The sequence below is a fragment of the Equus przewalskii genome, chromosome 10, assembly GCF_037783145.1.
Source record: "Equus przewalskii isolate Varuska chromosome 10, EquPr2, whole genome shotgun sequence".
NCBI classification, from domain to species: domain Eukaryota; kingdom Metazoa; phylum Chordata; class Mammalia; order Perissodactyla; family Equidae; genus Equus; species Equus przewalskii.
Genome location: NC_091840.1, coordinates 22,679,171 through 22,702,605, shown reverse-complemented (window position 1 = coordinate 22,702,605; position 23,435 = coordinate 22,679,171). Strand labels below are relative to the sequence as shown.

Here is a 23,435-nt window from a genome sequence, read left to right as displayed (position 1 = left end):
CAGAGACTATGCCAGGGAGTCCTGGAAGCCACAGGCGAAATACAACACATCCCCCTCGTTGGCTATCGATTTTACTTAAGGACGCAGTGGGAAAACCATTATTTGATATTAAAACAAGGCATGTGATGGAGTAGGATGCAGACTCGCCAGGAATGTTTACGATAAAACCTGAGACTTAAAAGAAAGTTAAGGATGGCAGCCTAAAGCATTTGCTCCAGACTCCCGACGAAGGCGGTGCGAGCACCCTCCTCTCCTTTTAGGGGTTCTCCATGGGAATGGGTGAGAACTGCTGCAGGCAACCCGGGCGTCCGAGCGCTGGGAGCGACGCACCCCAGGCCTGCGCCGAGAGAGGGAGAAAGTGAAGCTGGGAGTTGCCACTCCCAGGGACTTGCTGGAATGCGGTTGGAGGGGGTGGGGGGGGCGAGCTGTGAGCGCGCTTGCTCCCAATCACAGGAGGAGGAGGAGGTGGAGGAGGAGGGCTGCCTTGAGGAAGTACAGGAATGAAGTTGTGGAGCTGAGATTCCCCTCCATCGTGCCCATCGTGCCCAGAGAGCCGAGAAGAGCCCCCCGAGGCAGCCGCCCGCCCCTTCGCAGGGTGCCCTTTCCGGCGCCGAGCGCCCGGCCCCCTCCCCTCGCCGCGCCCGGCGCCCTCCCAGCCTGGTCCAGCCGAAGCCATGGGGCCGGAGCCGCAGTGAGCACCATGGAGCTGGCGGCCTGGTGCCGCTGGGGGCTCCTCCTCGCCCTCCTGCCCCCCGGAGCCGCGGGCACCCAAGGTGGGTCTGGTGTGGGGTGGGCATGGAGCAGGACGGGACCCTGCAGCCTGGGACCCCCGCCGAAATCCCCGGGCCCGCGGGGGCAGAGGGGGCCATACGAGCTCCCCGACCCGAAGTTTCTGACAGTCCAGGCGCTCGGAGCAGCCGGTCCTCGGCAGGGAGGGGGCAAAAGAAGGTGGGACGGGGGGGTCAGTTACAGCTGAGCGGCTCTAGATGTCCCATTCAAGAGGCGGGCGCTTCCCAGACTCCGCGACGGCTCCGGGGACTTGTCAAGAAAGTTCTCTGAAATTGTTCAGAAAGTTTTCCCTCAAAGGGTGTATCGCATGGTGCATGCGTGTGTTCGTTCGTGTTCCCCCTTCTAGAGCCCCCTCAAGCTATCTCAAAGCCTTTCCAGTTGGCAGCCTCCGCCTCCAGACTGGACTGAGCTGGATTTCTCGGGGGTCTCTTCTCTCCGCCCCTCCCCCTGCCCCCTCCGCGCCCCCCATCGGCCGATAGGGTTTAGTTACTCCAGCTTCGGGCAGGATCGGGGTGTGGGGGGTGGGGAGGTGGGGGACGCAACCTGTCCAGCCCGAGCCGGGGAGGAGAGAGTGGCCAGTCGGACTGCAGAGTTGCCTCATGCCGGAGTCGGGGTGGGGGAGGAGGAGACGTTTGTTTTGAACGTTTCCTTTAGGGCCCGTTTAGGGACTGAGGGCTTTGTGACTTTTGGAGAGCATGGGCCCCGGAGGGGTGGCGGTGGGTTTCCTGGTCTGGGGCTTAAAGTGGGAGAGTTGTTGAGGGAGTGATTCCTGGGGGGTTGGAGGTGGGAGGGAGGCTAAGAAACAGGACCAGACAGGGGTATGCAGAGGGCTGGGTTGTCCTGCCCTTTTCTTCTGGCTGTATGTGGGGAAGGGGGATGTGCGTGTTTGTGGGGGGTGCAGTGTGTGTCCTGCCCATCTGCCTGTCAGTCCGTGTGCAACAATGATTAGAGGTATGTGTACTGGAAGTAGACTCAGTGCGGGCACCGAGCGGGTGTTCCCCGTTTGTTGCCTCCTTGAACCCTTAGAACAACCCTATAAGAGACGTCCTGCTGCTGCTCCCATTTTCCGGGTGAAACCTGGACTTAAAGAGGTTAAGTAGCAGCAAGTAAGTGGTGAGTCCCAGATTGGACCCCAGACAGTGCGACCTCCGACTACACATTTGCAATCACTATATAAATCTACCTTGAACAATGTGGGACCCTGCTCCCTGCACCACAGGGTTGTGGGAAGACAAAATGAGAGTGTTTTGGAAGTAGTGGGTGGTCTCCATAGGTCAGGGAGTCTGGAGAAGGGGTGGGTGTTATCCTGTCTGTGTGTTGCCCCGGGGCCCTTCTGTCAGAGCAGAGCGTTGCTGTGTTGTCTGAGGGGCATCTATTCTCGAGTGTTCTTGAGTTGTGTGGTCTGTGTGTTTGTGTGTCTGGGCTTTGTGTTGCCAAACAGCAGTCTCCCTGCTGACTTGGGGACTTGGCTGAACTCTGTCCTCTCAAGGAACTCCCTCGAGGTGCTGGGCCAGATCTGCTGTAAACAGCGGGAGGTGGCCCCACACCTTCCTTCCTTCTGAGGAAGGTGGCTCCTCTTTCCCGGAGCCCATCCTTCCCCTTCTTGTTTTCCAGGCGGGTGTCTTCACCCCTGACCTTCTGCTGAAAAGGGTGAGGCCAGGCTGGCTGCCCTCCTCACCTGGGCCTGCGAGTTGAGCAGGTGGAGAGGAGCCAGGTTGTTGGGATCTGAGGGGTCAGTTCCCCCACCGACGACTGTGGCCTCCTCGGGTCTTCCTCACCCCTCAACCTGCACTGCTGGGTTGTGTGTTGTGCAGGGAATGGTTAAAATGGCAACGCACCACCCAGCTGCCTCCAGCACCCCCATTATGTCCCAGGACTGAGGGCTGTGGCAAGAATGTGGGGGAAGGGGAGAGGGGGGAGGGCCCAGAGGGTCAGGGTTTTGCTGAGATCCTTTCTTGGAGGTCAGAGTTTCGTAAAGTGCAGCAAACACATCCTCTTTATCTTGCAAAGCTCATATTTTAATTCCCATAGGATTCCCCCAACAGCCTCCTTCCTTCTTTTTACTATGCTTAGGGAAAGTAACCTCATTTTAATATTCAGGAAAAAACAATTGAAAAGATGGGATCAAATGCAAAGAGAGAAAATAGATTGCATTCCACATACAAAGCACTTCTTATTTTCTCTTGGTTTGGAATTACCCCTACTCCTGCTGTAGGAACTTCCTAAGCCTTAACTTAAAAACGACAGCATGCCTCCTGTGTGCCATGTTCTTCTCCATTACAGTTTCATTTTCTCTCTGCAACAATCCTGTGAGGGAGGTGCACAGATAAGAAAACTGAAGTTCAAAGGAAGGAGGTGACTTAGCCAGGGCTTCCTGGCGACCCAGTAATGTCCAGGGCATTTTTGGACTCTAATAAAGAGGTGTTAGGAGCTGGTCAAAGTCTCATTCCATATCTGTACAGGGATGGGTTGAACAAGGCCTCAGGGGCAGCCAGGTGGCCAGACTTGGGTACAGGTGCTACTCTTATTCAGATGAGTGACCTCCCTTATCTGGACTATAGAAAGTGGGGTGAGCACGGTCCCCTCTAGGTCTCCTCTTGGCTTCAGAGTCCTCTCCCTCCCTGTTCAGCTCATGTCTGCCATCCACTTGGACCCTCCTGGCATGGCAGGGGGCTGAGGGCAGGAGCTGGGTGGAGGCCAGTGGGACCTGCAGGGCTCTGGGCAGGGGAGAAGCTGGAGAGGAAGCATGAAGGACCAGTGTGGGGCTGGGGCTGGGGGCTGGTGGCAGGCCCAGGTAGTTGTGTCTGCCCCTGGGTGCTGGAATGATCTGGAAGGAGAGCCCCCTCCCCCACCTCAACCTGTGGGAAGCCCCCTTGGGGTGACACTTCCATCTCTCGCTAGGCCACCTTCCCTCCCCATTCCTGGGAAGAGAGTCCCCCTGGGAAGAGAGTCAGGGTAGGGCGAGGGGCGTGTGCTCTCTCAGGGAGTGGGGGAATTACTACAGCCAATGTTGGTGTTGCCTCAGCTTTGTTGACAAAGCCTTGTCATGTTCACAGACTGCTTTTTGATTCATTATCTCATTTAACTCTCATTTAACTTCCCTGCAGAGAGTAAGAGTTGTTATTGTTTTATTATCCCCTCCTTACAGCCAAGTTCAGGTCAGTAAATACTCATTACTAAGTCATAGGCATGGCCGGGCATACAGATGAATCTGATTTGGCCTCTGCCCTGGAGGTCCAGGCACGTCCTCAAGGTCACACAGTGAGCAGCCTGGCTAGGGTTCTGGTCTAATGACCCTGAGCCCAGGCTCTGGTCTGACATCAGGCCTGATACACCAGGGGTGGCTGTGGGGTGAGTCTTGGCGTCGCAAGAATGGGTTCTGGCCCCGTGGGTCTGGGGGAGGGGAGCTTTGGGGATGCAGGTATGTTCCTGGAAACCAAAGGAAATATTGACTTTCGTGTGGTAAGCAAGAGGAGCAGTTGGGGCTGAAGGCTGGTGAGGAGGAGAGAACCCACTGGAGAGCACCCTCAGAGCTGGGACCAAACCCTGATTGCTGAAGTCCAGCTGAAGGGACATGGGCGACCCTGACCAGCCCCTGAGCATAGGGATGGACACCATGATCTCAACTGGTCCCTTTTGCTTTGGAAACTCTTGATTGGACTTCATTCATTTATTCATTCATTCGTTCATCCAGCAAACACTTACCTGGCGCCCACTGTGTGCCCTGCCCTGGCTCTGGGCTGGTCCTGCGTCATACTGACTTTGCCCTGGAGAGCTGGAGGTTGGGGCTTCCGAGGGGTAGGTGTCCTGGAGTCAAAAGAACTCCCCAGTGTGGAGCAGGGTGCCATGTCCTCCAAGAAAATCAATGGGGGTGGGGTGGACATGGGGACTGTGATGAGGACTGGGGAGGGGGAGACTGGGGAGGAAATGGGGGAGTGGGAGGGCCATGGTGAAGGGGAGGGAGGTGGAGGTAGGGGAGGTGTCAAGAGGGCTTTTTAGGCTTCCTGTCAGGTTGATGGGGGTGTCAGCCCACAAGCCTCCAGCTCCCTGGGAGTAGGTCTCAGGGTACCAAGTTTACGACCTGTTGCAAAGAGTTTTAATCAGACTTAAATCAGACACAAACTCCCTAGTGAGGCGGGGCTACTGCTCTTTCTGGTCCTCCCGCCCAGCCCAGCCACCCTGTCCAGCCCAGAGCCTGTAATGTTTATCTGTGGCATCAGTAGAGTTGGTGTGTATTTTACCTTTGTGCGGGATGTGGGGTGAATTTGTATGTGTGCAGTTAGGCCTCGTGGAAGGAATGTGGGCTCTAACGTCAGACAGACTCGAGTTCAAATCCTGCCTCTATTGCTCACTCACAAGCTTTATGATCTTGGGAGAATAACCCCTGTCAGCCTCCGTTTCCTTCTTTGCAAAATGGAGTTTGCAGTCCTAGCCTCTGGAGGATGTTCTGAGGCTACTCCGAATGCCTGCTAAGTACACAGTAGGCACTCAGTTAATGCTGCTGCTCCCAGTGTTCCCATTGTTGTTGTTTTCCTATTGCCTGGCTGCCACAGCTGTGTCCCTTAGAGGCGGCAGAGGTCCGCAGGGGGTGGAGACAGCCCCTGCCCCAGCTCTCCCTGTCCCTGTCCCAGGCTTGGGCCAGGGCCTTGGGGTCTGGGCCTGGAGACAGCTGTGCCTACAAAGCAGCTGAAGCTGCCGAGGCCGGGGGAGGTCCTGGCAGTGGGGCGTTATTTTGGGCCTGGCCTGCCACCCCCCTGCTCCTGTTTCTCTTAGGAGTCTGGGGGGAGGGACCCTTGAGTTCTATTTCTGGGTCCTCCCCTTCCTCCCCTATCTGCCCAGAAGGGTGGGAGCAGAGACCACTCTGGGTGTTAGTGGGAGGCTGCCAGCTCTTAGCCATTGGCGCAGGCAGGCACCCCAGGGGCTTGCTCTACCAGCCTTTCCCTAGCTTTCTGGAGGCAGGAGTATCTCTTATTACTCCCTAGGATTTGACCTTAGGCTCCAAGTTGCTGGGGGAGCACGAGCCCTGGTGTCAGACCTTGAAGTCAGCCACCATGCCGTCCCCCTGACTCTGCATGGAGTCCGTGGGAGGTGGAGTGGCGACCAACAGGAATTCTGGGCAGCTCAGGCACCTGTGGGACTGTGTATCTGGGGGTGCCCTCCACCCACCTCCTCCTGGCACACCCTCCTGAGCAAGACGCACTACATGATTCATCTTCTCACCAGAGCAGAAAAACGGGTTCAACTGGGCACCTTACTCTCCCCGCCTGCTGTCAGGCATGGTGCCAGCCACTGCCCAAAGTACCCCTCACCAGGGGTAGTTTACCCCTTGTAGTGTTCCTGGACTTAGCGTGCACTTCTGGTCTCTGGGACACCCATCTAGGGTCCAGGGGGGCCAGGGTAGTGGTTCGTCTTGATGCCCTTGGGCCAATGGTTGGCACCGGGCAGGTACACAGGGCTGACGTAGTGCCCTTGTGGCAGGAGTTTCATGGCATAGATTCTGCCAGCTGGTTCTGGAGTCTTGCCCTGAGGAGGTGGCAAGGGTGAGGTACCAGCGTAGGAGCCTTTGGAGTAGGCATCACTCTGGCCTAGTATCTGCAGCGTAGGTCCCGATGCCCACAGTCAGGGTCTGATGCTCCTTTTCTCTGCCTGGGGGAATTCCAGAGGTCCCTGCAGGGACCAAGCCCCCAGTGGTCCCCATGCCCCAGATATGACTCCAGCTGACCCTCCTTCCCGCTTTCTGGGTGGCATTGTGGGGGTGAGTGTTCCTTGCCAGGAGGTTGGCATGTGGGTGGCGTTGGAATGGGGCGGGGGGAATGCCCTGAGTTTGTTTGCCTGGGAGAGGGGCAGGGGGTATCCAGAGGACTCATGATTCATCGTTGCCTCTCTTGGGTGATTTTTACCCCTTGGCCTTGAGTCGTGCCTTTGGGACAAAGGGAGGCTTTCTTTGCCAGCCAAAACTCTGAATGGGGTGGGCAAGCTCCCTAGGGCTGGCAGGACGAGGCCCTCTCTGGATACTGAGGATGGGTCGAGTCAGAAGGAGCCTCTCCCCTGATTTCCCTCCTCTTCCCAAACTTGAGAACTCTCTTTTGTTGTTGGACCTTATGGAAGAAGAGGAGGGGTCCTTCAGTTGTGCTTTCTTGCTGTCTGAGATGTGTAACAAGAGAGGAGGGGTCCTTCAGTTGCGCTTTCTCACTGTCTGAGATTGCACAACTGTAGGGACTGAGTATGGAGGACGTGGCCAGGGTGGAGAAGCTCAGTGGGTAGTGTCCTCTGACCCATCTCCTTACTCCTGCCAGTGTGCACCGGCACAGACATGAAGCTGCGGCTGCCAGCCAGTCCTGAGACCCACCTGGACATGCTCCGCCACCTCTACCAGGGCTGCCAGGTGGTGCAGGGTAACCTGGAGCTCACCTACCTGCCAGCCAGCGCCAGCCTCTCCTTCCTGCAGGTGAGGCCCATGAGCAGCCCAGCCAGGCTCTGCCCCCAACTGGGCTGAGCCCTCTGCTTATAGATGGGTGGTAGAAGAGGGTGCCCCTGCCCTATATTTCCTCTCTTGTTCTGGTTCCTCAGCTGGGAAGTCCTTTCTGATATCTAACCCCTACCCATTGTACTGAAAGACTGGTTGACTCCCTCTCTATAACGTGGCTGGCTGTGGACATATCTGGGTGGAGTGCGTCTGTTCCTTTGCTAAATTTTTTTCCTCTCCTGCATACCCCTGTCCTACTGCCCTGGCCACTGTCCCTCTCCCATCTGGAGTATTGAAAGGGCTCGGGGCCGGCCCAGTGGCGCAGTGGTTGAGTTCGCACGTTCCGCTTTGGCGGCCCGGGGTTTGCCAGTTTGGATCCTGGGTGCGGACATGGCACCGCTTGGCAAAAGCCATGCTGTGGCAGGCGTCCCACGTATAAAGTAGAGGAAGGTGGGCACGGATGTTAGCTCAGGGCCAGTCTTCCTCAGCAAAAAGAGGAAGATTGGCAGCCGTTAGCTCAGGGCTAAGCTTCCTCAAAAAAAAAAGAGAAAGGGCTCATGGGAAATGGGAGTTCCAGGTCCAGTTGCACCACTGACAAGCCATGGGAATGTGGTCTAGGCCCTTGGCTTCACTTGGTCTCAGTTTCTTTATCTGTATATTGGGAACAACAGGCATGCTTTGACTCCCCCTGGGGTGCCCATTTTGAAAATAAAATGGGAAATGTATTGAAAGCATCAAGAGAGTGGAAACCAGACAGCTGGGTTGTGTCCACGGTGCCCTAGAGTGGGGCCGTGTGTGCGATGCTTGGTCTGTTGAATCGCAGACATCATCTTGTTCCGGCCTTTCCTTTTACAGATGAAGAAACTGAGACGCAGAGAGGGTTGGGTGCTTGCTCACAGTCTGCAAAGTGCTCCCCGTGCCATTATCTTTCCTGATCATACGAGAATCTGGTTCGGGGAGGTGGGGAGCGGCGGCCTTGATCTCCGTTTTATGCATGAGGGAGCAGGACTGTTCAGTGGATGGGGGCCTTGCCCAAGAGCCGCAAGCACTGGGCAAGCCTGAGGAGGCCTTGAGGGGGGTAGTCACGTTCCAGGGCCCAGGCCTGTCTCAGCCCCTCCCTACGCTGTCCCCTCCCAGGATATCCAGGAGGTGCAAGGCTATGTGCTCATCGCTCACAACCAAGTGAGACAGGTCCCACTGCAGAGGCTGCGAATCGTGCGAGGCACCCAGCTCTTTGAGGACAACTACGCCCTGGCTGTGCTGGACAATGGAGACCTGCTGGACAATGCCACCTCTGCTACAGGGGCTGTCCCAGGAGGGCTGCGGGAGCTACAGCTTCGAAGCCTCACAGGTGGTCATCATTATCATTGAAACTTTCTCCTGGTTATTGAGAGCTAACTAGGGCCCTTCTGGATGGATGCAGGTGGAGCTAGGGAAGGTGCCCTTGTGAAGATTAGAAAAAGATTTCCCTTCTTCCCAGGAAGTCACAGCTTTTGCCAGCCCACACAGTAAGAAGTAGGATGCAGGCCACTTCTTGGCTGAGTACACATGGGCAGTGAACAACCTGTGTAACTGCACATGGCAACCCTGGAGCTGATAGGGTGTGCCAGATGCTTTGCATGGGTGATCCCATTTCAGTCATGCTACAATCTTGCAAGGGAAGCATCAATGTTATTCGCATTTTGCAGATGAGAAAACTGAGGTTTGCAGAGGATAAGTGACTTGCTCAAGGTTATATAGCTAGTTAGTGGTGAGGCCGGGTTTCAGACTCCAGAGTCTCTCTTTTAACTGCTAAGCAGTGTGCACAGAGTAGAGGTAGGAGGAGAGGAGAAAGTGACTTGGACATCTGGATCCTGACATGGACAACTCCCTCCTCCCTGGATCTTGGTTTGTTCCTGTGTGTGAGGGAGGGGGTGGTATTGGTAGGGCTAAAAGATGCTGAAGGTGTCTTCTCTGTGCCCCGGGAACCTGGGGCATGTTTAAGAGTCTGGCTCTCCATTTAGAAGGCAGATGGGCCCCAAGGGAGGGCAGAAGGTGACAGACGGAGAAATAAGCCTGTGATTATTGCCTGCCCCACAGAGATCTTGAAGGGAGGGGTCTTGATCCAGCGGAACCCCCAGCTCTGCCACCAGGACACGATTTTGTGGGAGGACATCTTCCACAAGAACAACCAGCTGACCCTCACGCTGATAGACACCAACCGCTCACGGGCCTGTAAGCCACACTGCTCCCCACCTGTGGCCTCCTCTCTTTCTCAGACAGCCCAATGACCCCAACCTCCTGCGTTACATCCCCCCGCCCACCGACCCCGCACTTACACCACCCACTTCCTTTTTCTCAGTCCCTCCTGCCGTCTCTCTGTGCCTCTTCATCTCTGTGGTCCTCTGTCCTGTCTCCGTCTGCTTCGAGGATGTGCCTCTGTTTTCGGAGCCCTGTTTTCCTGCCTGGGTCTCTCCCTCGCTGTGCATTCTGTCTCCTGGTCTCTGTCTCTCTCACTCTTTCTCTGTTTCTCTCCCCAGGCCAACCCTGTTCTCCAGCTTGTAGACCCTCCCACTGCTGGGGAGAAAGTTCCGAGGACTGTCAGAACTGTGAGTCTTAGGGAGGCCCAGAATCTGGGGGGGCACGGGCTGGGGAGAAGAAAGGTGACATGGGAGGGTGGGACACCCGGCCTCGGGCGTCTTCCCTGGGGCAGGAAGTCTCCCCCTGGAAGAGATGCTGGTGACAGACTGGCGCCTGGGTTGCCTGCCGCCCAGCCCTCATCCTGCCCTTTGCCTGACAGTGACGAGAACTGTCTGTGCCGGTGGCTGTGCCCGCTGCAAGGGCCCGCGGCCCACCGACTGCTGCCATGAGCAGTGTGCTGCCGGCTGCACAGGCCCCAAGCACTCCGACTGCCTGGTACGTGCCCTCCGGGCCCCACCCCATAAGGGGTGCAAGGGGTGGCGCACCTTGCCTGGTACTGCCCTCTTGCCCCTTGCACACCAGGGAAAAACAGCCCAGTGACCAGCAGCTGCCTGTGCCCCCAGGCCTGCCTCCACTTCAACCACAGCGGCATCTGTGAGCTGCACTGCCCATCCCTGGTCATCTACAACACGGACACCTTCGAGTCCATGCCCAACCCTGAGGGCCGGTATACCTTCGGCGCCAGCTGTGTGACCGCCTGTCCTTGTGAGTGCCTGGGAGAAACATTGTTTTAGTGATTTTGCTGGGGAGGTGGGTATATGTAAGTGCGAGCTTACTGCGAGTATTGTCTGCCCTTTGCTTTGGAGAGCTGGTCACGACAGTTCGAGTCGAGCTGCCTCGTCCTATCACCAGCCGTGGAGCAGGTGGCCGCAGAGTAGCAGCTAAGAGCCTAGGCTTGGGAGCCAGACTGCCTGGGCCTGACACCTGGCTCTACCACTTACTAGTCATGTGAGCTTCTTGCCGTGCTTCAGTTTCCTCATTTGTAAAATGGGACCAGTATAGTCCCAACCTCATAAGGTGATTATAAAGTTTGGATGAATTAATATTCATAAGCTCTTAGAACAGTGCCTGGCAGATACTAAGCGCTCCTAAATGTTAATTTTTATTCTATAGTCTAGGTAGATCTGAGTTTTATTTAACGGCTTCCCTATTTACCGATGGGCATTTAGGGACTGGCCTCGGACCTGGGGACCTCTTTTCTCTCACAGGAGACAGGAGTGGGCTTTCGAGTCCTCGTCACCTCGCCGTGGTGGGTGAGAGGACAGAATGTAGAACCAGACCATTTGGATTCAAATCCTGCTCTTCCACTTACTAGCACAATGACCTTGAGTAATTTACATAAAGCTCTGTGCTTTGGTTTCCCTTTTGGCAAAAGGGGAATCTAACAGTGCCTATCACGTAGGGCTGTTATGAGGAGTAAATGAATGTCACGTGCTTGGACATAGAGTAAGGGCATTTCAGTATCGGGTGATACGGTTCTTACTGTACTACCTGGGCACGGTGACACTCCTCATGGTGGACTGTGAAGGGCCAGAGCTCGTGGTCACATGATCTCGATCTCCGCAGACAACTACCTGTCTACGGACGTGGGATCCTGCACCCTGGTCTGTCCCCTGAACAACCAAGAGGTGACAGCTGAGGACGGAACACAGCGGTGTGAGAAATGCAGCAAGCCCTGTGCCCGAGGTACCCACTGGCCACCCCTGAGCCAGACCTCACTTCCTGCCCCTCTGCACACCTAGCCTGGCCTCGCTCGCTGTCCCACCCTTCCACAGACCCTCCTGGGACCCAGTCCTTTACTCCCACTGTCTCTGCCCCTGGCCCTCCCCAGATCAGTCCCACAAGTTCCCCCATATCTCCTGCCAGTGTCGGGAGGGGGCATGTGGCCCCAGGAGGGGACTGTGGACAGGACCCCAGGGGGGTTGAGTTCCTGGTGTTCCATGTGGGGGCTGATCAGTCCTGGTGTGGGGGCTGAGATGGCCGCTTCCCCACTGGCCCCTCTCCCCGCAGTGTGCTATGGCCTGGGCATGGAACACCTGCGGGAGGTGAGGGCGGTCACCAGTGCCAACATCCAGGACTTTGCTGGCTGCAAGAAGATCTTTGGGAGCCTGGCATTTCTGCCGGAGAGCTTTGAGGGGTAAGGATACTCGGAGTGGCACAAGGGGTGGAGGCAGCATGAGGGCAGTCACTGAATCCTGAAGTCCGGAAGTGGCAGAATCTCTTGGGGACGGTGGGAGACAGAGGCGGGAGGCCGGGATTGCAAAGGAAGAAGGTGGGAAACCAGAGGGAACAGGGACTTTGGGGGGATTATTTTCCTAAATTACATGTTATCCATGAACATGCACTTGTATGGAGGGCAAGCCATCCAGATAAAGTGAAATTCTCCTTGAGTTCACTGTAGCGTCATTTGTAATAGCCCCAAACTGGAAATAACGCAAGTGTGTGTCAATAGGTAAATGAATAAATAAACGGTGTTGTGTCTACCCAATGGAATTTTCAGCAGTGAAGAGACATGAACTCCTGATACACACAACAACATGAGTCTCAAACACTATGTTAAATGAAATAAGCCAGACGAGAGAGTCCACGCTGTGAGGTTCTCTTTATGTGAGGTTCTAGGATAGGCAGACCACTCTGGTGATGGAAATCAGAACAGTGGTTGCCCCAGAGTGGGGGCACTGGAAAGAGACACAAAAGAAATTTCTGGGGTGATGGAAATGTTCTGTATATCAGTTGAGGTGGTGGATACACAAGTGAATGCATTTGTCAAAACTCAGCAAACCGTACACTAAAAATCTGTGCATTTTATTGTATGTGAATTGTACTTCAATAAAAATATTATTAAAAAAAGGAGACAATTCCTTTCAACACTTCTCCCCTCCACTCCCCTTTCCAGAGAAGACCGCTGCTAACAGATTGCGTGTTCTTCTAGACCATTTACACGTACACAGACACACACACAGAGAAAGACAGTCTTAGTGATTTTGCTGGGGAGAGGGGTTTATGTAAATGGGAGCTTACTGCGAGTATTGTCTGCCCTTTGCTTTGGAGAGCTGGTCACGACAGTTCGAGTCGAGCTGCCTCGTCCTATCACCAGCCGTGGAGCAGGTGGCTGCAGAGTAGCAGCTAAGAGCCTGGGCTTGGGAGCCAGACTGCCTGGGCCTGACACCTGGCTCTACCACTTACTAGTCATGTGACCTTACTGTGCCTTAGTTTCCTCATCTGTAAAATGGGGGCAGTATAGTTCCAACCTCATAAAGTGGTTATAAAGCTTCGATGACTTAATATTCACAGTGCCTGGCAGATACTAAGCTCCCCTCAATTAGTTTTTCGTCTATAGTCTGGATAGATCAGGATTGTATCAAACAGCTCCTCTATTTACTGGTGAATATTTAGGTCATGTTCAATTTTTGCCTTTACAGTCAGCCTTGGACATGCCTCTGGGAACAAAGGCCAGTGTCTCTAGGCCACATTCCTAGAAGTAGGATTTCTCGATCAAAGGCTGTAAATACTGATTTGGTGGAGCCTGCCAAACCAGGGCCTGGGCTTTGAAGCTTAGGATGGGAATAGCTGGGCTTGATGGGCAAAGGGTTTAAGTGAAATCATTAATGGAGGGGAGGGCGGAGGAGGATGGCAGGGCCAGCTCTGGGGGTCACGCCTACCCCCTTCTTGGCCCAGCTGATTCCTCTCCTAATCCTCCTTCTAGGGACCCAGCCTCCAACACTGCCCCGCTACAGCCTGAGCAGCTCAGAGTGTTTGAGACCCTGGAGGAGATCACAGGTGGGCTCTGCCTCTGCATCCTGCTTTGAAGGGCGTGGGGGGTCCTCGTCCTATCCCCACACCCCTAACCTCACCCTGTGCCTGCAGGTTACCTGTACATCTCAGCGTGGCCAGACAGCCTGCCTGACCTCAGTGTCTTCCAGAACCTGCGAGTAATCCGGGGCCGAGTTCTGCATGAGTGAGCACCAGGGGAGGGGGCCTGGGAGAAGCTTTGGGCGCGGTGGGTGCTCCCGTTCCCCAGGACTCCAGCAGCAGCCTTTCGATGGGAGTTTGCAGAGTGTGCTGGGGACAGGAGGAAGGGGAGGGCAGCCCTCGTTGACCAGGGCGGCATCGGTGGCACACTGTCCACCCCACAGCTGAGCACTCCTCCTCCCACAGTGGTGCCTACTCGCTGACCCTGCAAGGGCTGGGCATCAGCTGGTTGGGGCTGCGCTCGCTGCAGGAACTGGGCAGCGGGCTGGCCCTTGTCCACCACAATGCCCGCCTCTGCTTCGTCCACACGGTGCCCTGGGCCCAGCTCTTCCGGAACCCCCACCAGGCCCTGCTTCACAGTGCCAACCGCCCAGAGGACGAGTGTGGTAAGATGGAGCCCAGCGCTGCATGCTCCCCGTCTGCCAGCACGCAGGAGTAACCACCGGCCCCTAGCAGCAGCAATCTGGGACTTGTGCAGCCTGCCCCTTCCTGGCGCACCATTCTTGACACAGCTCTGGCTGGCTTGACGTCTTGTCATGGCTTCTAGCAGGGTCCTGCCACACTGTCTTCGCAACCCTGCCTTCCCTTTCCTCCCTGTTCCTGGGACCTCAGAACTCTTTTTCTCTGTGCACTGCCCTGTACCTACCCCACCCCTCCAGCCCAGAGCCACCCCCACAGCCTCTTACCCTGGCTCATGTGGACCTGGAGCCTCCCTTAAGAGTCCCCTCTGCCACCTTGCTCCTCACTGCAGTGGGCGAGGGCCTGGCCTGCTACCCGCTGTGCGCCCACGGGCACTGCTGGGGTCCGGGCCCCACCCAGTGTGTCAACTGCAGCCAGTTCCTTCGGGGCCAGGAATGCGTGGAGGAATGCCGAGTACTGCAGGGGTATGCGGGGCAGAGGAGGGGGGCAGCTGGAGGGGTACATGGGAGATCCTTCCAGATCTCCTCACCAGCCGTCCCCTCTCTCAGGCTCCCCCGGGAATATGTGAAGGACAGGTACTGTCTGCCGTGCCACCCCGAATGTCAGCCCCAGAATGGCTCAGTGACTTGCTTTGGATCGGTGAGGTGCTGGTGGGCTCAGAGCTGGGAGAGGGGAAGCAAGGGCTGGGATGCTGGGGAATCGCCAGAGGCCTGGCCGAGTCTGGTAAAATATCCCTGGAGAGGGCTCCGAACTCAGGCCCAAACAGCAGAAGGGTGAAAGGAGGCTGGGATGCTGGGGAAGAGTTGTGTAGTGGACCCTGAGACCCTTGGGACTATGCAAAGATCCCAGGAAGCCTGTGTTCTTGGCTGTGGCTGTGGCAAGATGGTCAGACCTGTGGGCTTAGGCATCAGACTACCTGGATTCAAATCCAGGCCCTGCTTCCAACCTTGGTTTGCTCATTTGTAAAGTGAATATTATACTAGCACCTCCCTTACTGGGGTGTAGTAAGAATTTCTTAAAATAGGTTTTGGCACGGGAAAGGCTTTCTCCATGTTAGTTACTGTTATCATTGTTTGTTGTGCCTCAGGGAATACGCCCCCTCCTGTTAGGTAATAGGCCTGCCATTCTTCACCTGAGCCCTCACCTCGGGGGTGAAACTTTGACGAGGGGGAGCTGGGTGAAGAACAGGGGTCCCAGGAGCAGGGTGAACGTGCTGCTGAGTGGCCATGCGAACCAGGAAGGGGACCCAAGGGCCTGATCCTGCTGCCCTGGGGGTAGCGGTGCCAGCCCTCCACAAACCCTTCCATCCCTCCCAGGAGGCTGACCAGTGTGTGGCCTGCACGCACTACAAGGACCCGCCCTTCTGCGTGGCTCGCTGCCCCAGCGGTGTGAAACCTGACCTCTCCTTCATGCCCATCTGGAAGTTCCCAGATGAGGAGGGCACGTGCCAGCCGTGCCCCATCAACTGCACCCACTCGTGAGTCTGAGGGCCTTTTCTGCAGAAAGGAGGGCATCGTTCCAGGAGCTTCTCTGGAGCTCTTATTATAAAAGGGGGACAACTCTGCCTTTTTTTACTCTGAGACTCTTACTTCTTCGTATCTTTTTTTTGTTCTGATAACAAAAGTAACGTTAAAAATTTTTTAATGAAAACATGAAATATAAATGTCGCTAGCCCTTCCATCTCCACCATTAATAATTTGTAATATTTTTTGTCAAGTTGTTTTTATCTGTGCACATGCTTATATATTATTATGACATATAAAATATGTTTAATTGTATCAATATAAATATTATTACTCTTCAGTTGTTTTTATCTGTGCATATTACATTCTAACATATATTCTTTTTACCAAAATGAGATCATACATATTGTTTGTAAATTGCTTTTTTTTCACTTAGCAGAGTTTTGCAATGTTTTTCCATGTCGTAACATGGTGATCTACCCTGTTCTTTTTATTTTTTTCATTTGATTGTCTTTAATTGCACATGAAATACATGAATACATCCTTGTGATAAACATTTTATTTTATTTATTTATTTATTTTTGAGGAAGATTAGCCCTGAGCTAATTACTGCCAATCCTCCTCTTTTTGCTGAGGAAGACTGGCCCTGAGCTAACATCTGTGCCCATCTTCCTCTACTTTGTATGTGGGACACCTACCATAGCATGGCTTGCCAAGCGGTGCCATGTCCGCACCCGGGATCCAAACCGGCGAACTCCAGGCCCTCGAAGTGAAACGTGTGCACTTAACCGCTACACCACCGGGCCAGCGCTGTGATAAACATTTTCAACAACATAAAAGTATAAACATTGCAGAGCAAATGTGCCCTGTCCTTCCACTCCCCGTCCACCCAGTCTCTCCATTCCCCGGGGAGAACCACCAGATTCACTCTGGCTGTGTGTCTTTCCAGGCTTTTGTCTACACATTTACATAAACATATATTGCATTTATATTAGGTTGAGTCATATAAGGTTGCTGTTTTTGTAGGTCAAAAATGATCAAGAGATAATAGTTTCATATAGTTCAACTCATATATAATCAGTTTTGGGTTTTGCGTGTGTGCATTTTTTAATGTAAATAGGATCACAGCCTACAAATTGTTCTGCACTTTGTACTCCCCTTTATGTATCTTGGAGGTCCCGCTTGTGAGTGCACACGAATCTACCTCCTATTTTTTTTTAACGATTCAGTCTGCAGCGTGGATGTAGTATTATTTAACCGTGTCCCTGTGTGAGGGATATTGATTGAGCTTGTTTCCTTTTTTCTTTTACAGCTTATTGCACTTGAGCTCTATGTACAAGTGAGCGTCTTGTACATGCCTCCTAGAGTACAGGTGTTGGCATTTTTAGGGTATCTCCCAAGAGGTGGAACTGCTGGGTCACAGACATTTAATAGGTTTTGCCAAACTGTCTCCTGCAAAAGTTGTGCCAGTTTACTGCCTTGCTATTCCTTTATGGAGGGAATAGTCGATCTTTTGGACTTGATCCTTTGGGTGCCCTCCACTTCCTAGCCCCCCACAGGGACGTGCAGGGGAGCAGGGGACGTGGCTTTGCAGGCTGGAGGAGGACTCCCCTCGTGGGGTGGTAGAAAGAGTATTGATGACCTTGAGCCCAGTTTCTGCCTTTGTTAACTGGGGTAATAACCCAGCCACACCCACCTCCCGGGTTGTTGTGAGGCTGTTGTGAGGCTGGAGTGAGCCCAGGAGGTGGATCCCAGCCTTGTTGACGGGACTCTCTCTCCTGCAGCTGTTTGGACCTGGATGACAGGGGCTGTCCCGCCGAACAGAGAGCCAGGTCAGCTTGATCCCCAGGACGCACCCCACGTTGCCTCTCAGTCCCCCACCAGCCCCTGGGTGGTCACTGCTGCAGGGATGGGGTCTCCTGACATGACATATATCCCAGCCCAGCCCACTCTTGCTCTGTTGATCCTCCCCTCAATTCGCTTTAACAAGTGGATGGAGGACCTGCTCAGGATGCTTGGGGGAGTGGGGAACAGGAAAAGATGGCGCAGACACCCAGCGCCTCCCCACCTTCGAGTAGCTAGATGTCTTGTAAGGGACACAGGTGGCATTCAACTCCCCGGGACTCCAGGTAGATAGAGACGAGAGTGCAGCTGCAGCACTGAGGAGGAACAGTGAATTCTTGATGGTGGGTGGCGGGAGGCTTCCAGGAGGAGGCTGCGTTTGAGCCACGCCTTAAAAAAGGGGCAGGTATGTCACTTGCATTAGGGGGAAGGCAACCAGGTGGCATTTTGGGGGAGGGGTCAGGAAAATCTGGGATGTTTTTGCTCAAAGGTTCTGGTGTGGTGGGCCATTGAGAAAGCACAGAGAAGGGAGTGAGGCGTGAAGTCAGGGTAGGGCCAGATCTGGAGGGCAGAGGCCCTCCCTCACCACCAGGCCACAGGGCTGGACTTGGTTTCTAGGCAGTGGGGCGCTTTGGGAAGGGCTTTGGGGAGAAAAACAGCCTGGAGTCTGTCCTAGGCAGTCATTGTCCGTTAAACAAGCGTTGCTGAGAGGCTGGCAATGTGCCAGCCCTTGGCTAAACCAGGGAGGGGCCAGGCAGACCACGATGCAGGGTCAACACCCAGGAGCTCCCTCTTTCCCAGGATGAGCCAAGGCTTGAAGGAGGATCCCACAGAGAAATGGTGGTCCAGGCAGAAGTAGCAGTCTGTGCAGAGGCTAAGAGTTGTGGAAAATCATGACCTATGGGTGAAAAATTTGGCTGGAAGCTCAGAATCACTGGGTGCACATTCCAGGGCCCCACCCCATACCACAGTCAAAATCTCTGGACGTGGGGCTCCAGACTCGTGCATATTAACAAGCTCCCTGGTGATTTTTGTCAGGAAATTTGAGAATCCTAGGGTAGAACCATGGGCAAGAGCATAGACAATTTGGAGATGTGGATGGAGAGGGCTTTGAATGCCCAGCAAGGAGTTTAGTCTTTATCTTGGAGGCAGTAGGGAGCTAAGGGAGGTTTTAGAGTAGGGCAGAGAGGATCAGAACCTGTGGGGCACCCTTCCAACTTCCCTTTCCAAACGCTATTGACCTCCATGCCCTTCCATGGGGCCCCTTCATCCCTCCTGCCCCAGACTGGTCCCCAATCCCTGACCCTGGCTCCCGCCCCCAGCCCTGTGACATCCATCATTGCTGCTGTGGTGGGCATTTTGCTGGTGGTGGTCATTGGTCTGGTCCTCGGCATCCTAATCAAGCGAAGGCGGCAGAAGATCCGGAAATACACGATGCGGAGGCTGCTGCAGGAAACGGAGGTGAGGCAGTCTGAGGGCCTCCCTGCCCATCTGGGTCTGCAGCTCAGTCCCCGACACTGATGCACCATCCCTTCACCCCAGCTGGTGGAGCCGCTGACACCTAGCGGAGCGATGCCCAACCAGGCTCAGATGCGAATCCTGAAAGAGACAGAGCTGAGGAAGGTGAAGGTGCTTGGATCCGGAGCTTTTGGCACAGTCTACAAGGTCAGGGGTGGGGCCAAAGTTCTGGGGTGGGCGGTCTCAGAGGATGGGTGGGGTGTGGCCAAGAGTGGAGGGGAGCAGGGGGTGGGGGGGCCTGCTCTTTGGTAGAACAGTTACAGAGGTTGGAACAAGGGGAAAAGGAGTGGAGGATGGGCCTAAGTGGGAGGGTTGTTCCTCAATAGTGGGGTTGGCCTAAGGATGGGGAAGGGTATTCGGAGCACAAGTAGTGACCTTCTGGACCACTGCAAGTTGGATCTGGCCGGCCCCCTTCCTGCTCATGTTCTCCTGTTTCTGCCCAGGGCATCTGGATCCCTGATGGAGAAAATGTGAAAATCCCAGTGGCCATCAAAGTGTTGAGGGAAAACACATCCCCCAAAGCCAACAAAGAAATCTTGGACGTAAGCCCCTCCACCCTCTCCAGCCGGGAGTGTAGGAGGGACCCCCTGGCTGCAGGTCTGCACTCTGGTCTCTCTCTCTTTCCTGGGAGACAATTTATGATTCCCCAAACCTCAACTCTTAACCTCTCTAATCTGTGGGCCATGGTTCTGGTTTATGAGGGATGCAGTTAGATTGGGTGAGGGTCCCCCGTCCTGCCTCAGCCCTTAGGAGGGGTGTGTGGTGCTGGGGGTTTGTGGTCTCCCGTACCTTCTCAATGTGTACCCTTGCCCCCAGGAAGCATATGTGATGGCTGGTGTGGGCTCTCCATATGTGTCCCGCCTCTTGGGCATCTGCCTGACATCCACAGTGCAGCTGGTGACACAGCTTATGCCCTATGGCTGCCTCCTAGACCACGTCCGAGAACACCGCGGCCGCCTGGGCTCCCAGGACCTGCTGAACTGGTGTGTGCAGATTGCTAAGGTATGCACTTAGGGGGTCTGGACTCTGCAGGTGCCCTTGGAGGTGCGCCTCTGTCTCCAGGCAGAGCTAGGATGGGGAGGTTTCCTGGGAGAGTGTGGCCAGAGCATGGTCCACAGGGATGCCTCTGATCCCAGGGGATGAGCTACTTGGAGGATGTGCGGCTTGTGCACAGGGACCTGGCTGCCCGGAATGTGCTGGTCAAGAGTCCCAACCATGTCAAGATTACAGACTTCGGGCTGGCTCGGCTGCTGGACATTGACGAGACAGAGTACCATGCGGATGGGGGCAAGGTTAGAGGAGGGAGCAGAGTGAGGCGAGGTGGAGTAGGGTCTGGCTTCTGGGAAAACTCTGAGAACAGCCGCCTGCCCACCACACCTAGTTTAAGGACTTCCTCCTCTCCTCTCCCAGGTGCCCATCAAGTGGATGGCGTTGGAGTCCATTCTCCGCCGGCGGTTCACCCACCAGAGTGATGTGTGGAGCTATGGTGCGTGGTGAGGAGGGTTGGAAGGGATGGACAAGGAGCCATGGCCCTGGGGGAGATGTTGGTGGAAGGATGAGAGCCAGGATGGGGAGAATTAACGGAGACGCCTTAGCGTGAATGTGAGAGGGAAGGAAGGGGCTGCCAGTAGCTCAGTCTGCCAGGGTCTGTGCACTTCCCAGGGATTGGGGAAAGACTGTGTGGCTCCTGCCCCTTGGCGTCCCTCCCCTCTTTTCCCCGTGGTTCCAGGCTCTAGGGCAGAGCCTTTGGGGGCTCAGTACACTAAAGATCCCTCTTGTCCCCCCAACTCTTAACTCTCTGCCCAGGTGTGACTGTGTGGGAGCTGATGACTTTTGGGGCCAAACCTTACGATGGGATCCCAGCTCGGGAGATCCCTGACCTGCTGGAGAAGGGGGAGCGGCTGCCCCAGCCCCCCATCTGCACCATTGATGTCTACATGATTATGGTCAAATGTGCGTGGCTGAGCTGTGCCAACTGCCTGGAGGAGGGGTGGGAAGTCCTGGGTGGAGGGGCCTACAAGGGACCTGAGAGGGGGCCAAGAGCAGGATGTGGACCCAGGGGCCCTGATATGGTTAAAGGAGCCTCAAAAGGTTCTGGCTTCCCTTTTACAGTACCAATCCAGAGGAGCTCTAAAGGACCAGCTCGAAAGAGACTCATACGCAAAATAAAAGGGGAAACTAGTAGAGATTCTCAAAGTTCTGGCTCAGGACCCGAGTCTAGTACTTCTTTTCTACCAGCTGAGGCCTCTGGACTCTAGTAACTGGGGTTGTCTAGACCAGACTGCAAAGGGAGGGAGTGGGGCCCGCACACAGGCTGCAGCCACAGCTGAGATGCTGAGCTCCCTCCTGTCCCCAGGTTGGATGATTGACTCTGAATGTCGGCCGAGGTTCCGGGAGTTGGTGGCCGAATTCTCCCGCATGGCCAGGGACCCCCAGCGCTTTGTGGTCATCCAGGTACCGGGGGCATTTGCTCCCCATCCCTGCCTATGACTTTAAGAGGACTCTCCTGCAGAGGGTGGAAAAGGAGATGACTCCTGGGTCCCAGGCCTCCAAGCCCAGCCCTGACCTGACTCATCATCCCTCTTGTCCTCCCTGAGCCTTCCTCGGGAGGCTGCCTGTTGAGCTGGGGAGAGGCTGCCATGCTCTGTCTCCCTCTTCCCCAGAATGAGGACTTGGGCCCTGCCAGCCCCTTGGACAGCACTTTCTACCGCTCGCTGCTGGAGGATGATGACATGGGGGACCTGGTAGATGCTGAGGAGTACCTGGTACCCCAGCAGGGCTTCTTCTGCCCGGACCCTGCTCCTGGTGCTGGGGGCACAGCCCACCGCAGGCACCGCAGCTCATCCTCCAGGGTCAGTGCCCTCGTTCACACTGTGTTGGGTGTGTTTGGTTACCTCTCCCAACCCCAATGGACCCTAGCCCAATGTCCCCACAACCATCACCTCTCCTGGAGACCCCATTATCCCTAAGGAGGATTCCTATTGCCTTCCAACCCATGACCCCATTCTTTCCACGGTGACTGTCATACCCCAAAGGTGACTTCTGTTTATCTCCTGTGACCCTTTCACCTCCCATGGAGTCTCTATCCCACACCCATGAATGACTCCCATCATGACCTCTTTCGTCCCCAGAGTGGCGGTGGTGAGCTGACGCTGGGGCTGGAGCCCTCGGAGGAGGAGCCCCCCAAGTCTCCACTGGCACCTTCAGAAGGGGCTGGCTCTGATGTGTTTGATGGTGACTTGGGAATGGGGGCAGCCAAGGGGCTGCAGAGCCTCCCACAACATGACCCCAGCCCTCTACAGAGGTACAGCGAGGACCCCACAGTACCCCTGCCCCCGGAGACTGACGGCTATGTTGCCCCCCTGTCCTGCAGCCCCCAGCCTGGTATGGAACCCAAGCCTGAGCTGAGAGATTGGGAGGTGGGGGAGTTGGGGGTGCTCAGCCCACCATGAGGGCAGTGGTAGTAGCCCAGACACGTGGATTCCATCCCCTGACAAGCCCCCTTCTCTTGCCCTTTCAGAATACGTGAACCAGCCAGAGGTTCGGCCGCAGCCCCCCTCGCCCCTAGAGGGCCCTCTGTCTCCTTGTCGACCTGATGGTGCCACTTTGGAAAGGCCCAAGACTCTCTCCCCCGGGAAGAATGGGGTTGTCAAAGACGTTTTTGCCTTTGGGGGTGCCGTGGAGAACCCTGAGTACTTGGCACCCCGGAGCAGAGCTGCCCCTCAGCCCCACCCTCCTCCTGCCTTCAGCCCAGCCTTTGACAACCTCTATTACTGGGACCAGGACCCATCAGAGCGGGGCTCTCCACCCAGCACCTTTGAAGGGACCCCTACAGCAGAGAACCCGGAATACCTGGGCCTGGACGTGCCAGTGTGAGCCCAAAAGCCAAGTCCACTGAGGCCCTGCTGAACCCTTAGGGAGTGGGGACGGCCGGACTTCTGGCCCATGTCGGGACCAGGCGGGGAGAGGGCCCTTGGACCACTTCAAGGGGAACCTGCCATGCCAGGAACTTTCTTGCCTACTCCCAATTCCCAAGTGGCTGAGAGGGGCCCAGCCTGGTTGGAAGATGGAGCAGCACTGGGGAGTCTTGAGTGATTTTGGAGCCCTGCCCCAGCAGACTGTAGGTTCCAATGGATGCCACAGACACAGTCTGCTCAGCAGTCTGGTCTCTTCTTCCAGATCCTTGGCACTGAAGGACTTAGGGAAGCTGGGCCTAGGAGGGGAAGGGGCCCCAAGGGAGTAAGAAGAAGAGCAACCCACACAGAGACTGTCCCTGAGACCTAACTGCCCCCAGGAAGATGGGAGCAGCAGGAGCGCCCAGATCCAGTTCTTGTACAGAGTGCTTTTTTTGTTTTGTTTTTACTTATGTTTTTTGGGTTTTTTTTAAAGATGAAATAAGGGCTCGGGGAGCGTGGGTATTGTGGAAGGGGCACCCCTGGGATTGGGGGAGGGATGTCCCTTCTCCACACCCACCATCTCCATTTGCAAATATATTTTGGAAAACA

The 23,435-nt window shown here is 55.4% G+C and overlaps 1 protein-coding gene across 2 annotated transcripts; it reads left to right on the top strand.

Moving 5' to 3' along the window:
- Window positions 1–269: 269 nt before the first annotated feature.
- ERBB2 (erb-b2 receptor tyrosine kinase 2) lies at window positions 270–23,435 on the top strand. 2 transcript variants are annotated; one of them, XM_070562075.1, is made up of 27 exons: window positions 270–773; window positions 7,086–7,237; window positions 8,393–8,606; window positions 9,335–9,469; window positions 9,775–9,843; window positions 10,035–10,150; window positions 10,279–10,420; window positions 11,282–11,401; window positions 11,726–11,852; window positions 13,422–13,495; window positions 13,583–13,673; window positions 13,874–14,073; window positions 14,439–14,571; window positions 14,656–14,746; window positions 15,424–15,584; window positions 17,355–17,402; window positions 18,735–18,873; window positions 18,955–19,077; window positions 19,374–19,472; window positions 19,747–19,932; window positions 20,067–20,222; window positions 20,341–20,416; window positions 20,737–20,883; window positions 21,287–21,384; window positions 21,594–21,782; window positions 22,062–22,314; window positions 22,451–23,435. In XM_070562075.1, exons 1-27 carry the CDS (start codon window positions 701–703, stop codon window positions 22,804–22,806), a joined length of 3,768 nt encoding a protein of 1,255 aa, XP_070418176.1. In that variant the 5' UTR covers window positions 270–700; the 3' UTR covers window positions 22,807–23,435. The 2 variants fall into 2 exon arrangements, with proteins under 2 accessions (XP_070418176.1, XP_070418177.1); XM_070562076.1 differs by lacking the exon at window positions 20,067–20,222 and having other exon boundaries at window positions 415–773.

Coding starts and splice junctions, on each gene's coding strand:
- ERBB2 (XM_070562075.1), top strand. CDS start 701: ATGGAGCTGGCGGCCTGGTGCCGCTGGGGGCTCCTCCTCGCCCTCCTG. Junction 11,853..13,421: donor CTGCCGGAGAGCTTTGAGGG/GTAAGGATACTC, acceptor TCCTCCTTCTAG/GGACCCAGCCTCCAACACTG. Junction 17,403..18,734: donor CCCGCCGAACAGAGAGCCAG/GTCAGCTTGATC, acceptor TCCCGCCCCCAG/CCCTGTGACATCCATCATTG.